Here is a 14,732-nt window from a genome sequence, read left to right on the forward strand (position 1 = left end):
ACTGGCAGTCCCACTGATCAGCACCTCCCCCTTCCTTCCAATCATATGTTTTGCAGCGTGCAGGAGGCTCTCGGGGGAAGGGGGAGGAGGGAGGGCATCGCAGGCTCCCAGTAGGGGACGGAAAGCAGGAGTGGGGGCAGGGCCTGTGGCGGAGCCAGGTGTTGAGCAGTGAACACACACACACACACACACACACACACACACACACACACCATCCCTCCCCTGATATATTGAAATGCTGGCACCTGTAGCTCCCGTCCCAGAGTCAATGCCTGTGCAAGGAGCCGCATATTAACTTCTGAAGAGTCACATGTGGCTCCAGAGCCAGAGATTGGCCACCCCTGTTCTAGTCAAAACTAAAACATATGCGTATGTGCTTTGTTGGATCAATCCTGCACAGGCTGGACAACTTAATGGATAGATGCATCTTTTCCATCCCTTATTTCTATGAAACTGGTTTTGAGGACTTGAAGAGAGGCCTTAAGCTCATATAGATAGGGCCAAAAATATTTTTCATTAGCACTTCATATTGAGATATTCTGATTTCCTAAACATTTGTTTCAAAGGAATGAAGAATTCTTACTTTATAACACTTCACATTTGTAGATCATTGCCACAAAGTTTGACAGGTTTATCATAAAAATGCCAGGTAAGAGTAAACATGCCCCATAAAGACAGTAAGCTATACAGGGAGAGCACATATGGTTTTATAATTGCTACTTCTAGAACTGTGTTAATGTTGTGGGCAATGCTAACAAACACAGAAGTATATGATGCTGTGCTGGAATATGAAGAAAAAGATGGACAGCAATGTTGGCATAATGGAAAAGAGCAAAACTGGATGGAAAAGAAACATTATTGTTCAACGTGTATATAAAAAAAAAACGGATTGAAAAACTTAACAACTATGACCTGGATTGCTCCTTCCCACGGATGTACCTGTGGGAGAGGGCCTGGTGGATGCAAGACTCCTTTGAGGAACTCCTCAAAGAATTTTCTTTGGATCACTCTCTCAGGGATGAAACATGGGGGTGTTTACACTCTTACCTCCCTCCTCCCATGGAACAGAAAACAAGTTGGTTCCCAGAACCAATGCTGCCCTCTGGGAGCCATGTGAGACTGCCCCTTCTTGGAGAGACTATTCTCTTATACAAACACCAAGATCACAAGTCTCCCTCTGCCTCACTGACAGCATGGCTTCACAGGTGTCCCAGCTGTTGTTTCTGTCCCCTACAGCCACCTGTAAGGGGGACAATAATTCCTAACATAGAGTTCACAAAGCCAATGGGCTTTCTGTGGGTAGGAAGTCCAGATAACCAGTGTGAAAAATGGTGACAAGGGGTGTGGGGTAATATAAGACAAAGCCCCAAATATCAGGACTGTCCCTATAAAATCAGGACATCTGGTCACTCTATCTACGGGGCTTGAGAGGATCATTAGATTCTCCTCTGCTCCGGTTACTTTATCTCCCATTTGAAGCCATAAACACCTTTGTGACATTACAGTCCTTTCCAAAGAACCCAGCTGAGCTAGCAGATGCAAACTTTGATTTAATGCAAAAAAAAAAAAAAAAAGCAGGAACAGATAAATTTGCTTTCATGGAAATCAAATATGCTTAGCAAGAACTATTAGAAAGGTCAAATCAGACAAATGTGGTATTTATTCTACACAAGATACTTTGGAAAGATTTCCATGGGGCGTCAGCTGCTCTTTAATGATACAGCACTTTGTGTAACAACTAGTCTGTGACCTCAGGGTATGGCAGATGAAGCTTATTTACTTAGCATTACAAAGGCCTGTGCAGTCTAAGATCAGTCTTGCCTACACAAAGAAGGTTTACAGGTCAAAACCTACAGTTCTGTTAGTTTCTTTCTAAAGAATGTTCTATCAATTAAAATTATTTTAATATAAAAATAAGAGGTTACGTCAATTGCAATGCTCTGCCTCAATTTGCAAAGCTACCACTTGATGGCACTCCTTCCACTAGAATGCTAAGAGACTGTTGGAAGAGGATAGAACTATGCAGGAGCCCACTAAGGAATGACAGCCCACAAATTCAGAGGGCCTTGTTATTAATTACAAATATATTTCATCATTAAAAACAATGTTTGAATAACAAAATCATGAATCTGGGTTCTGTATGGGCTTCCCTGGCTAAATGTCTTTCTTTTTCCTGGTTTTGTGACTCATTGGCCTTCTATGCCAGTGCCCAGTCTTAACGGTACCACTGAGAAAACTATCCTCTCCCTCTCTTGTGGTTCTTTACTCAACACCATAGCAGTGTTACCTACCTATTTGGCAATGTTTTTTTTTAATCTCTGAAGGAACGGGTAAGATGTCACACACACTTCAAATGTATTAAATGCAGAAAGACTCTCTGGGGCAGATGGTAGAAAGGTTTAATTGAGGATGCCCCTATTGCTCAATAGATATACACCTTAACCTAAGCAAGTGCCACTAAAACCTTTTTAACACACCCCACCATTAGGTATTCTGTTTATGCTGAATGTTTTATAAACAAAAATATTTTAGAAATATTTTAGGCAGTTTAAAATAAAAACCACATTGGCATCATTTTTCATATTCCTCCAACACTAAAACCTTAGTATCGTGAATCTCACTGAGGACGGGGGAGGAAAAATAAAACGGATACATTTTACTAACTTCTGCAAAATTTACCTATATAGTTTTTCCATGCATGGTAATGCTGTATGGTTGGGATGCAATGTCTATGAACTTTCCAGGGCTGAAGTGAGGGCTATGTCCTATTGGAAGGCAAGGATAGAAGCCAGTGATATAAAGCTTTCCATTCTAGTTATGAGCCATTACACCTTAAAACCACTATTTTTCCAGGATTGAATATTGCCCATCTCATTCCAGTGGCTAATTTAGCCAGCCCAAACCCATTATGATGAAGTCTTTATAGCCCCTCTCCCCACACGTACTATTATGTATTCTTTTCCTCTGTATGTATATGCTACATGAATCTATGTAGACACAGAAGCCATATCCACACTAGGATAAAAGGTCTATTTCTGATGTGTGTTAGCTTAAGCTGTAGGGCTCATCTCAACCAGTTAACTCATGTTAAAACTACAAAATGAGCATGGGAGATGCTACACACTTTAAGACATACAGATGTGCTTCATAGTCAATGACTAAACAAGGCCATGGTGTGGTTTTGTCTATTGAAAATTCAACAAAATTATTTTTAAAAAACCCAAAAAACAATAAAATAATATAGTGTAAACCTGAAAGAGGTTTTTCAATAAACAGAATTACTGAATTACAATAAACAGATTATTGTGATAATTTTATATAATCTATTTGGAAACAATTGAAACAACAACAAAAATATACCTACTTCTTTTCTGGGAAACTTGGTTGGGAACTGAAGCCATTCATGTGCTGTTTTTCTGATAATAATAGGATCGAGTATCCTGATTTGGTTAGCTTTATATATCATTTTCAAGGCGGGTTTCTTCCAGAAACTATTAGTATTCTGTAATAGTCAAATACACTGTTTTACTTTTAGGATTAGTTGATTTTGCTTTTCTGTAGCATCTCTAAGTCTAACTCACACATCATGCATTTGGAGTGGGCAGAGAGGAGAAGCCACACAAGATTTAAAAAAAAAAAAATCATGATAGTCTTTGATTTTTTACATTTCTCAAAATGTCACTGAGTATAAGAAAAATAATGGAGTTTCTTGTATATAAAATACCCACCAGTAGTATCTCTGGCACAATATAGAACAGTTAGAAAAACACTGGGCCCAATAATACCTTCAGATATATGGGGACATCTCCCCCTGAAGTCAACAGCACTTTCACCTATGTATCTGAAGGCAGAATTTGGCCTATACAATTTTGAGACAATTTGGCTGATCAGTCATATTTTCTGTACTTTGCTTGCTCGTTTGCACGGACAGGGAATTTATTTTGACTTTAGTTCCTTCTGCTGCTTACAGGGTTGCCAATTCTACCTTACAGGGTTTTCCCTATAGACTATGCAGATTTATTCAAAATGGTGCAAGTGACATACATTTATGCAAATTCAGAATCTACTGATGTTTGCTTTGAGAATGTTGGCAGGTACTGTGCTCATCGCTCACTTTGAAAATGGAAAAAAGAAAAGGAGTACTTGTGGCACCTTAGAGACTAACAAATTTATTAGAGCATAAGCTTTCGTGAGCTACAGCTCACCTCACGAAAGCTTATGCTCTAATAAATTTGTTAGTCTCTAAGGTGCCACAAGTACTCCTTTTCTTTTTGCGAATACACACTAACACGGCTGCTACTCTGAAACCTTTGAAAATGGAGTAACTGATTCTGATCTCACTTGAATTGGTATATAAATCAGGAGTAATTCCACTGAAGTTTAATAAATTTTAAGGCTAAAAGAGGCCATTACGATCATCTAGTCTACCTTCCCCAATAACCCAGTGATTCCAGAGTAAGAGAGAGCAGAAACAAGCTTAATGTCCTTCACTTGTGACTCAATTTTTAAAACAATACCACGTCCTATAAAAAATTCTCCTTCTCCATCTGCCATGTAAATAAGTTGTGCTCCCATTCCATGATCCAGTGTGGATCAAAATAATTCTCGTTTAAGTAGGGAACAGAGAGCAAGTGGGGATGAATACTTAAAAAAATAAAATCCTATTTCCATGCATATATTCCTAGCAATATAAAACTATGGAGGAAGGAATTGGGGCCTGGCGTGGGGGGGCTGGGTGGGGGGAAGAGAATCCAAAAACTATATGACATAGGTAGAATGGTTTCAAAACAGAGGGTAATATCCTTATCTAGTGTGAACTGCTGTAGTTCCATTTAGTTCAATTATACTGATTGACACCAGCTGAGGCTTTGACCAAGGCTATTTTCCAAAGTTTTTCTTGTCTTTAACTAAATTGTAGGAACATAGCATGAGCTGTTCTGATAATTACTTCAGTTTATTATAGCACTTTGCTTCCAAGAGTAGTACAAAGAGGTTGATGCATACACTCAGCCCAGGTAAACAAAGCCAAGACGATTTGAACCAAAACTAACTAAATATAATAAATAAATAAACTTACTATTTTATGACCACTCAATATGTTCCAGAGCCACTTTAAGTCATGTGGTTTGAAGACAAGAAGAACTACAGTAGTGTTAGGATCATAGTTAATCGGATCTGAAAAAATAGACTCTGGATAAAAAAGTCGGAAAGTTGTCCTCTTTCCAACATCCTCTTCATACCCTATGATGGGACCATTATTCATTCTGTAGGCAAAGGGAGAAAAAAATATATACAGAGAGGATCACCATAAATCCATTTTGGTGGGCTCTGCAGGGCAAATAGCACAAGGATTTAGCAGCGTGACTTTTATTAATAATGTTAATTGGGAGATGTGCAGGTATACTGTAGATCCTGCATTGACAATTTAGCCCAGGGTCTTCAAACTTGTAAGGAAATTTGGTCAAGAAGGTTCAGAATAAATGACAATATTGCCAACCATGCAGCCCCACTCCAGCAAAATTCCCTCTGACTTGGCCCATAAACGAATACTGCCTTAAAATTTCGGATTATCTAGTTCAGTTAATTCAGTAGCAATTTTCTCCCAAGTCATGATGGGGGAAGCCAGGCCCTTTGTTTTCTTGTTTCATTTGTTTAGTAAATTGACAGCGAAGATGGGAGAGTAACAAATGTGATAGAACTGGTCACTACAAAGCTAAACTGTCCTAGAGCAGACAACAGGAGAGTCACCCTGGCAATTCCCCAGGGTAAATCTATGTACACTTAAGTATGGGGACATTCTAGAAAAGTTGCAGGCTGCTAGTACCTGCTGGAGAGTCAGCTGAAGGTGGATTTGTGCTGGAGAGACAGCTCAGAAAGAGGTGGAATTGGAGACAATGTATCCTATACTTGGGTAGATCCTCAAATGAGGTGAAAACACCCCAGGAAAGCCCTGGCATGGATAGCTACTGATTAACTGCTGGAAGATCCAGTTTCCAGAGAAGACAATATAACACCCCAAGTGTTGGAGAAATGAAGAGAATTAATTCTCTTCTATATCTCGACAGAATTAGGGTTCAGACCGTGTCCATCATTTACCTAGTTTTAATTTAACCTATGTGGTGCATTTATATAGTTTCTGGGGTTTTTTTTTAATTAATATTTGTAAATGCTGAGTGACTGCTGCTCTGAGAGACACTGAATTAAAGAAAATGGGGGAGTCAAGATACTGGGGACTCTGTTCTGCCCTGAAGAGTTAAACAAGCTGACTAGTGGTGGAAGTAGTAGTACAAATCACCTTCGCACATCCTTTACTTTGTGGCTGTCCTGTACTCTTTGGAACAATCTGCCAATCCTCACATGCTAAAACTCTCCCAGTCCTCCTTAAAATCCATTGCTTTCACAAAATCTCAAGAAGATGATCTCCCCCACCATCATCTCTATCACTTTGTCTAAAACATTACACTGTGTATCACATTTGTCTGAGTTAGGCTGCAGACTCCTCAGGGCAGGGGCTTGAAAATGAATAATACTTAAAAGAAAAAAGAAACTATGGAAAATTTTATTTGTTACAGCTGATTCCAGTATTTGTGGGAGAGGTCCATGGTAATAAGTGAGTTCATTTCTGACTCCAGAAGGAGAGGGGGCCCGAAAAAAAATTGTTTACTGTAATATTAATGATTACTGTATATACATGTTGATTTTAAAGAGTCTTCATGGATTTAAAAAGACACCATAGATCAGCTAGGTACCCTTGTCACATAACTTTAAAAAACAGGATTTACTTAAGGGGAAAGTTAGATTCATTGTTGTGCTTCTTTATTTAGAACACCAGCTCTCTCTTTATTCTTCCCAATCCTTTTCCCTCATGCTCCTTTCAGCTCTTTCTGCACTAAGCTTTGCACCATCTATTACAGGGGTTCTCAAACTTTTGTACTGGTGACCCCTTTCACATAGTAAGTCTCTGAGTGTGACCCCCACCCCTTATAAATTAAAAACACTTTTAAATATATCTAATACCATTATAAATGCTGGAGGCAAAGCAGAGTTTGGGGTGGAGGCTGGCAGCTCGTGACCCCCCCCCACCATGTAATAACCTCACGACCCTCTGAGAGGTCCAACCCCCCGTTTGAGAACCCCTGGTCTATTATCTTGTTTGCAATGCCTACAACGCTACCACTTCATGTCCATCAAGTCCACTGCCCCTTTCTCCAAAACCCTCCTTAAAAGCTACTTCTTCCAATAATTCTGCTATCTTTCCTTCTTCACAATAATTTTCCTTTCCCTGAATTTTCATGCATTTTTTCTCATCTCTTTCAGGGCCTGCCTGGCCTTGCAAACATTTGCTACACAGCATAATGCTTACTACCATGACTGGTCCTATTTATTCTAAAGAGATCAACTATTGGCTGTAGAAAGCACTGTCTGCAAACTAATGCCATTAGATTGTACACTCTTGATGGCGAATGAGCGTGTCTTGTATTTGTAAAGCACTGTTTGAATTTGCACCACAATATACCTTTTAAACAGTATATCAGTACCATAAGAAGAAGTTTGGTGGTGGTACCATGACAGGTAAAGTCATGCTAGGGTTAAAATTTGATTAAAATTTTTCTAGTGCCTGACATTTTCTTGGGATCCCTTTTTAAAACCATCATAGCACTCAGCTATGAAACGAAGAACGCAAAATTCTTTTCTAGGAGAAGACTGAAATAGAGTTTGTTTAAAAGTTGCAACATATTTTGTATAAAGAGTTATATAAAGGTTTAAAAGTTACAGCTTGAACATTGTTTGCAGTATTGTTGCGGCTGTGTTGGTCCCAGGATATTAGATATAACAAATTATACAATGTTACTAATCAAAGCAAATATCGTTACTAATGACCTAAAGTAGAATGCAGACACAGGAATAGTGCTGGCTGGCATGTTAATGAAGTCATACGCTATGAAGACAGTTCAGGAGTTATCTCCACATGACAGAGGCGTTAGGCAGATTCAGTGTATCCAACATAGGGCTCACCACCCCACCACAGGACTTCAGGAAGGGGAAGAGCATCTTTGTGCACTAACTCATCACCCTAGTGAGAAGGGCTTTACACTAGGTTCAAAGGGGGCAGGTGACAAAACCCCATGGGAAAAAAAGGGCAACCTTACCAGAAGGTAAATGTTGGGAGGGGCAGTGACATGGAATAGTGTCATAGGAGCAACAAGAGGGAAATACGTGGGAGAATCTGCTCAAAATCCTAGATGTCAATAGAGAAATACAAGGAGTATGGGGAATAAACAGGAAAAATGGGAAATATTAGTACATAAACTAAATTATGACTTGTCTTGGATGGTTTAGACACAATAAATCCTGCATTTTGGGAGTGGGTTAGACTGGATGACCCTTGCGGTCTCTTCTAACCCTATGGTTCTATGATGTAGCCAGCATCACAGACACTGGAGTGGAGAATATGCATATAAAATCTGTGGAAGACACCGAGCTGGGAAGGGTTGCAAGCACTTAGGAGATTGGGGACTAACTGGGTAGGTGGCAGTACTACTGAAAAGGATCTGGGGAATCACAAATTGAATGTGAGACTATGTCTACACTACCACTTATGTGAATATAACTTATGTTGCTCAGGGGTGTGAATAAGCCACACACGAGTGACATAAGTTACACTGACTTAAGTGCCACTATGGACAGTTTGTTGAATAAAGTTGGGGTACATATTACTTTTCTATATGCAGTGGAGATGTAAGTGACTGCCCTTTGGAGAGAGCTGTAAACAGCGAAATGAAGGTAGCAAGGAATGTTAGAGACTTTTCCTTTTATCTGTTATTACACTGTTTTCAAAGATATGGGTGAGTGAGATGGGTCTTGGTGCAACCTTATCCATCACTCGGTGTTATCTGTTAATTATACAGCATATAATATCACACAATTTATTGTTTTACAAATTGCTTTAAGTAGTCAGGAATATCCAGGATAGAATGGAATTTTATTGTTAAACAGGTTAACCTATAACAGCTGAACTCCGAAGCAGCTCAAAAAACTTTGTTATACAAGAAGAGATACAAATTACCTTATTACCACATCGTAGGAGTCAATTTTCTTCCCTAGTGTCTTATTTCGAAGTACTCCTCCATTACCAACAACAACACACCTTCTACAGAAAACACTGTTGAACAAACAGAGCTTTAATATACATCCTCATCAAACATATCAAATTTATTATGTTTTCCTTTAAGTTGTACCTGTCTTATGAACGTTTGGTTTCAGGGGTAGCACAGAAACCAAGAACAGAATATGGCTTAGGATGGGATTTTTAGTTTAGGTACCTTTGTTTGGATTTCATTTGATTTGATTTGATTTGTGTGTGGTAAAGTGACTATCCATCAGCACCCAAGCAGCATTTGAAGTCAAACACTGACTTCATTTATAACATTCCCAACCCAGACTGAGTTATTTCTGAAACTGTCATAGCCATGAAACAATGACTTATTTATCTAACACCGAGCATTTACAGATCATATTTAAGTAATAAATAGCACAGCACTCTACATAGGGCACTTCTTGGAGGCGGTTTTATAGGACTATTTGACAAGTTAAGGTACTACTCAACATGACTAAGGTTCTGTAATTTAGCCTATTGAGCAGTAGTTCAGTATACAAAGCAGTGCCATTTCTTTCAATGGGACTATTGATTTAGCAAAGTAGTACTTGACATGAGCAAGGGTGGTGGATTCAGACCAAAAGACAATTCTGACAAATAAAGCTTACAGAAGCAGTGGTGGATTAGCAATGAGGCCTGTGTCCAGGGGCCCCAGAAAAAATTCACTGCTGAGCAGTGGAAGCCCAGAGCCCCGGCTGCTGGGGCGGGGAAAGTCCCAATGCCCTGACCCTGCTCTGCAGCAGCAGCCACAGGATGGGGGAAGGCCGCCCCTTCCCCACAAGTATCCACCATACCCACTCCGCAGCAGAAGCCACAGGGCAGCAGCGAAAAGCCCAAAGGCCTGACCCTGCTCCCCATACAAAACCAGGTAGTGGTGGGGAAGCCCCAGCACCCAGACCCCGGCTGTGGCCCTGGGACTGGGGGAGCTCTCACATCCTGCTGTGGCTCCAGGCCATGGCACTGGGACAGAGCTTCTCCGATCCTGGGGCTGGAGTGGAGGGGGCAGAAAGGAGCAAAAGGGGTTGTGGGACTGCAGTGGGGGGGGGCAGAATTGGGAGGACCCTCCAGGGGCACCCCAGGGAAGGAGCAGAAAGGGGTGGGGCTATGGGCGGAGCCACAGACAGAAGAGGCAAAATGGTGGTGGGGCCTCAGGCAGAAGGGGTGGGGAAGGACCCCCCAAAACCTTAATCCACCTCTGTACAGAAGAAGTGAGAAAAGAGCCAATGCTATGTCCCTCAGGCCTTATCAAAAAGTGTTATAATTAAGGCTAAGATTTAGTCATGGGTATTTGTAGGAAAAGTCATGGAAAAGTCATGGGCAATAAACAAAAATTCATGGTCCCTGGCCTGTCCATGACTTTTACTACAAATATCCCTAACTAAATCTTAGCTGTTCCTGGGGCGTTGATGTTCTGGGGGGGGGGGGGGTCCAGGGGCTGACAGCTGGGCCCTGCTCCAGCAGCAGGGGCTGATTGCCTCTGGCCGCCCACTGCTCCGAGGCCCCTGACACCTCTGCTGCTCTGGCAGTGGCCAGTGCAGCCGGCCCTGGGGCTGCTGCAGCAACTGGTCCCGGGGCCAGCTGCTTGGGTGGCCCTGGGATCAACCGCCCCAGCTGCTGCAGCTGCATAAGTCACGAAGTTTCCAAAAAGTCATGGAATCTGTGACTTCTGTGACTGCCGTGACCGGCTCACTGCCTTAGTTATAATGATCTCACTTGTACAGTAGCTTTTCAACAACTGTTCTGTAGCCATGTCTGCACTGGGAAATGCCTTTCCTTTACCAGGGGATTCTTGCTCAGCCGGTAACACATCTCAAAGGTCAATGGGTAGGTGTCTATGAAAAGTGAATTTTGCAAAAAGCAGACATAAGGCTTGACAGGTGTGCAAAAGGCTGGCACACGATCCCAACACTACTTTGGTGGCTCCAGCAATTTCCACAGACTCTAAACTTTCATTAAAAGGAAATAATTCTTCTAGCTTTCACAGTTGTGAAGAAAGGTTTCCAAATGCGAACAAATTCATGGTCACTTTCACCATTCTACAAACAAATAATCAATAGATCTAAGAAAGGTGTGACATGCCTCACATATTGCAATGGGTATTAGCTCAGAAGCCTAATGATAACTAGGACACTACCAAATTCATGGCCATGAAAAATGCGTCACGTACCATGAAATCTGGTCTCCGCATGTGAAATCTGGTCTTTTGTGTGCTCTTACCCCAGGGGTGGGCAAACTTTTGAGCACGAGGGCCACATCTGGGTATGGAAATTGTATGGCAGGCCATGAATGCTCATGAAATTGGGGGTTGGGCTGCAGGAGGGGGTGAGAGCTCTGGGGTGGGGCCAGAAATGAGGAGTTCAGGGTGCCGCAGAGGGCTCTGGGCTGGGACTGGGAATGAGGGTTTGGGGGTGCAGGAGGTTGCTCCGGGCTGGGACAGAGGAGTTCGGAGGACGGGAGGGGGGGATCAGGGTTGGGGCAGGGATGCAGGCTCTGGGCAGTGCTTACCTCAAGCAGCTCCCAGAAGCAGCAGCATGTCCCCCCCTGGCTCCTATGTGGAGGCATGGCCAGGAGCTCTGCACGCTGTCCTGTCTACATCCACCACCACTGCAGCTCCTATTGGCAGCAGTTCCCGGCCAATGGAAGTTGTGAGGGCGGCGATTGGGGCGGGGGCAGCGTGTAAAGCCTCCTGGCTACCCCTTCATATAGGAGCCGGAGTGGGGACATGCCGCTGCTTCCGGGAGCCACACAGAGCAGGGCAAGCCCCCAATCCCACTCCTCGGCTGGAGTGCCAGAGCGGGACAAGCCCCAGACCCTGCTCCCCGGCAGGAGCTCGAGGGCTGGATTAAAAAGTCTGGAGGGCCAGATGCGGCCCCAGGGTCATAGTTTGCCCACCCATCTTACCTTATACTATTCAGATTTCATGGGGAAGACCAGCTTTTGTCAAACAGGGGGTCCTGACCCAAAAGGGGCTGTGTGGAAGGAGTGGAGGGGGTCACAGTATCGCCACCCTTACTTCTGCACTGCCTTTTCAGCTGGTTGGCCAGTGAGTGGCAGTTGTTGGCTATGTCCCCAGCTCTGAAGGCAGCACCCTGCCAGCAGCAGCACAAAGGTAAGGGTGGCAATACCATACCATGCCTTCCTTATTTCTGCACTGTTGCCTTCAGAGCTAGGCAGCCGGACAGTGATGGCTGCTGACTGATGGCCCAGCTCTGCAGGGAGCAGCACAGAAGTAAGGGTGGCCATACCATACCATGCCATCCTTAATTCTGCACTGCTGGCAGTGGCGCTGCCTTCAGAACTGGGCTCCCGGCCAGCAGCCACTTTTCAGCTGCCCAGCTCCAAATGCAGTGCGCTGCTGCTGGCGGTGGCAGAAGTAAGGGTAGCAGTATCGCAACACCTCTGCAATAAACTTGCAACACCTCTCCACACACAACTTCTTTTTGGGTCAGGACCCCTAAATTACAAGTGTGAGATTTCAGATTTAAATATCTGAAATCATGAAATTTACGATTTTTAAAAACCTACGACCGTAAAATTGACCAAAATGGACCATGAATTTGGTAGGGCCCCAATGATGACCATCTGAATGTTAATATAATTAACTGATTCCTTGACGAATATTTTAGCTGAAACATCCAGCTAATGGCCTAATTCAGTGTGGTTTGGCATCACAGAAGTTAGAGATGGAGAAAGCCTGTTTAGTCATTTTTATCCATCTTTTCAGGCTGTAATAGAAAGAAAGAAAGAGTCTGAGACATGAGGCCTGGTATAAGGTGTAAGGCCTGAACTAAAGTAGTCAGGCCCCGCTGATATAAAGCAAAGTCAGCAAAAGTCAGGCTGTGAGCAGAAGTCAGGCCCTGTTACAAAAAAAGCCTATTTGCAAGTTCACAGAACCTGGCAAGAACAAGGCTGGTATTGCAAAAACGCAACCAGCCCTAAGAAGTGCTAGGCACAGGACACTCATGTAAATACATTCCAGAAGGTTAGTATCAGAACACCCCAATGCCAAGTATGGTATAAGCACACTCCCCAAAGATAACATAGGACACACTGACCCCTCCTAAAGATAAAGTCAGGGTGACAGATAGAGATGTTTTGATCAAACCAACATGTACAAGGTAAAGGATGGTAACTAACCACATCAGAAGGGCAATATATAACTTGTTTCTATCAGTGTATAAAAAGAGGGGTCACAGAGGATGTGTCTTTGTCCACCCAAGTGGGGAACAGAAAGTCCCGCCATTCACTGAGCTGCTCCATTGTAACGGGCGTATATGTCTTAATATCCCTTTCGAGTCTACGGGTGCTAAAACTGTGCTTTGTCACCAATAAATCTGGTGGAGCACACACACAGCCAACTCGCCCTGATTGGTCAAATATCCTCTCACGGGTGGTCCCCAGCAGCTGAAACCCCTCGATTGGTAGAGGGCAGGGGGAGGTGGCCACATGACCGGAAGCAAGGTGTGTCATGTGACCCCTCTAACAACTCTTCCCACTGCCCTCTATCAGTCAGGATGGGTTTCGTCCAGAGAGGAGATTTGACCAATCAGGGCGAGTTCTGGGGCGGGGTGACCTGTCTGGAAGTGGGTCGTGTGACCCCTTCACTACTGTGGTCTTCTTGGGCAGTTCTATCAGAGTCTGCTGAGTACGCAGCCAACACACACACAGACAACTCCCTACAGTAGATTTTCCAGCTGTTTGTCCAATCTAGTTTTAAGATATCCTGAGCAATGAAGCAAATGAATGTATCCCAGAGTTTGATGGACCCCCTTCATTGCTGGAGAAATTGGGATGGAAAAATGTCCTCTCTCTTAATTCTGCTCCATTGTTCCGAATTATATCACAGGGTTTAAAGTGAGCCAGCTGGGTTGTAGGAGAGTAACAGCATGGGAAAGGGAAGTGAAGGGAAGCAGAAAGGCAGCCTCTAAGAGATGGAAAGAAAAGAAAGAGATAGAAGGCTAGTGAGCGAAGGAGGAAGGTGAAAGGGGAGAAACCAAAAAGGAAGGGGCACAGCAAGGGAGAGAGATGTGTACATTTCCACCAATTGTTTTTCCACTTTGAACTCTGAGCAGCACTAACAATGCGAATCGGTTACATCATAATAATCTGTCCTTTGACCAGTCAGTTTTTCAAATGCCAACAGCAGCCATCTGCCTCTTTCAGTGATCAATATAGATCACACCACCCTGATATCCCAGGAAATATAAATAGTAGTTAATGTCTGTTATTTGCATGATTAGAGCTTCCTGTCCCATTGTTCTTCTCGGCTTTTCAGATTCCGAAGTCAGCACAGCTGAGAATCTGGCCCTAAAGATTTTTGCCAGTGTGATGGACTAATCTCACTTATGAACAGAACTTTAGCTCACAGGTGTGGATTTCTCCACTGTTTCTCTCCTCCGTTCCCTTCACCCCATTTGTTTGTTTTTTTATTATTCTCTCTGGTTGTTTGGTGTGAAGGAATAAAAATTACAGACATCACTCTCTCATCCATTAAGGCTGCTTTGTGCTGCTCTGATGATACAAAGGGTCCTTAAAGCTTGGTTAACCAGCCAATAAATGATTCATCCTCTATAGC

At 43.0% G+C, this 14,732-nt stretch overlaps 1 protein-coding gene across 3 annotated transcripts in view; it reads right to left on the reverse strand.

Moving 5' to 3' along the window:
- Nucleotides 1-14,732, reverse strand: part of ST3GAL6 (ST3 beta-galactoside alpha-2,3-sialyltransferase 6) — a 77,416-nt gene that overhangs the window by 6,374 nt on the left and 56,310 nt on the right. For 2 of the 3 annotated variants that reach the window (XM_038374132.2, XM_043511495.1), the window contains 3 exons: nt 9,068-9,163; nt 5,078-5,264; nt 3,365-3,502 (listed from right to left, as the gene is read on the reverse strand). In XM_038374132.2, the coding sequence (XP_038230060.1) occupies nt 3,365-3,502; nt 5,078-5,264; nt 9,068-9,163 (421 nt within the window). Of the gene's footprint in view, nt 1-2,679; nt 2,766-3,364; nt 3,503-5,077; nt 5,265-9,067; nt 9,164-14,732 lie in introns of all 3 variants that reach the window. The other variant, XR_006280143.1, reaches the window with a different exon arrangement.

The sequence above is a fragment of the Dermochelys coriacea genome, chromosome 1 (assembly GCF_009764565.3).
Source record: "Dermochelys coriacea isolate rDerCor1 chromosome 1, rDerCor1.pri.v4, whole genome shotgun sequence".
NCBI classification, from domain to species: Eukaryota; Metazoa; Chordata; order Testudines; family Dermochelyidae; genus Dermochelys; species Dermochelys coriacea.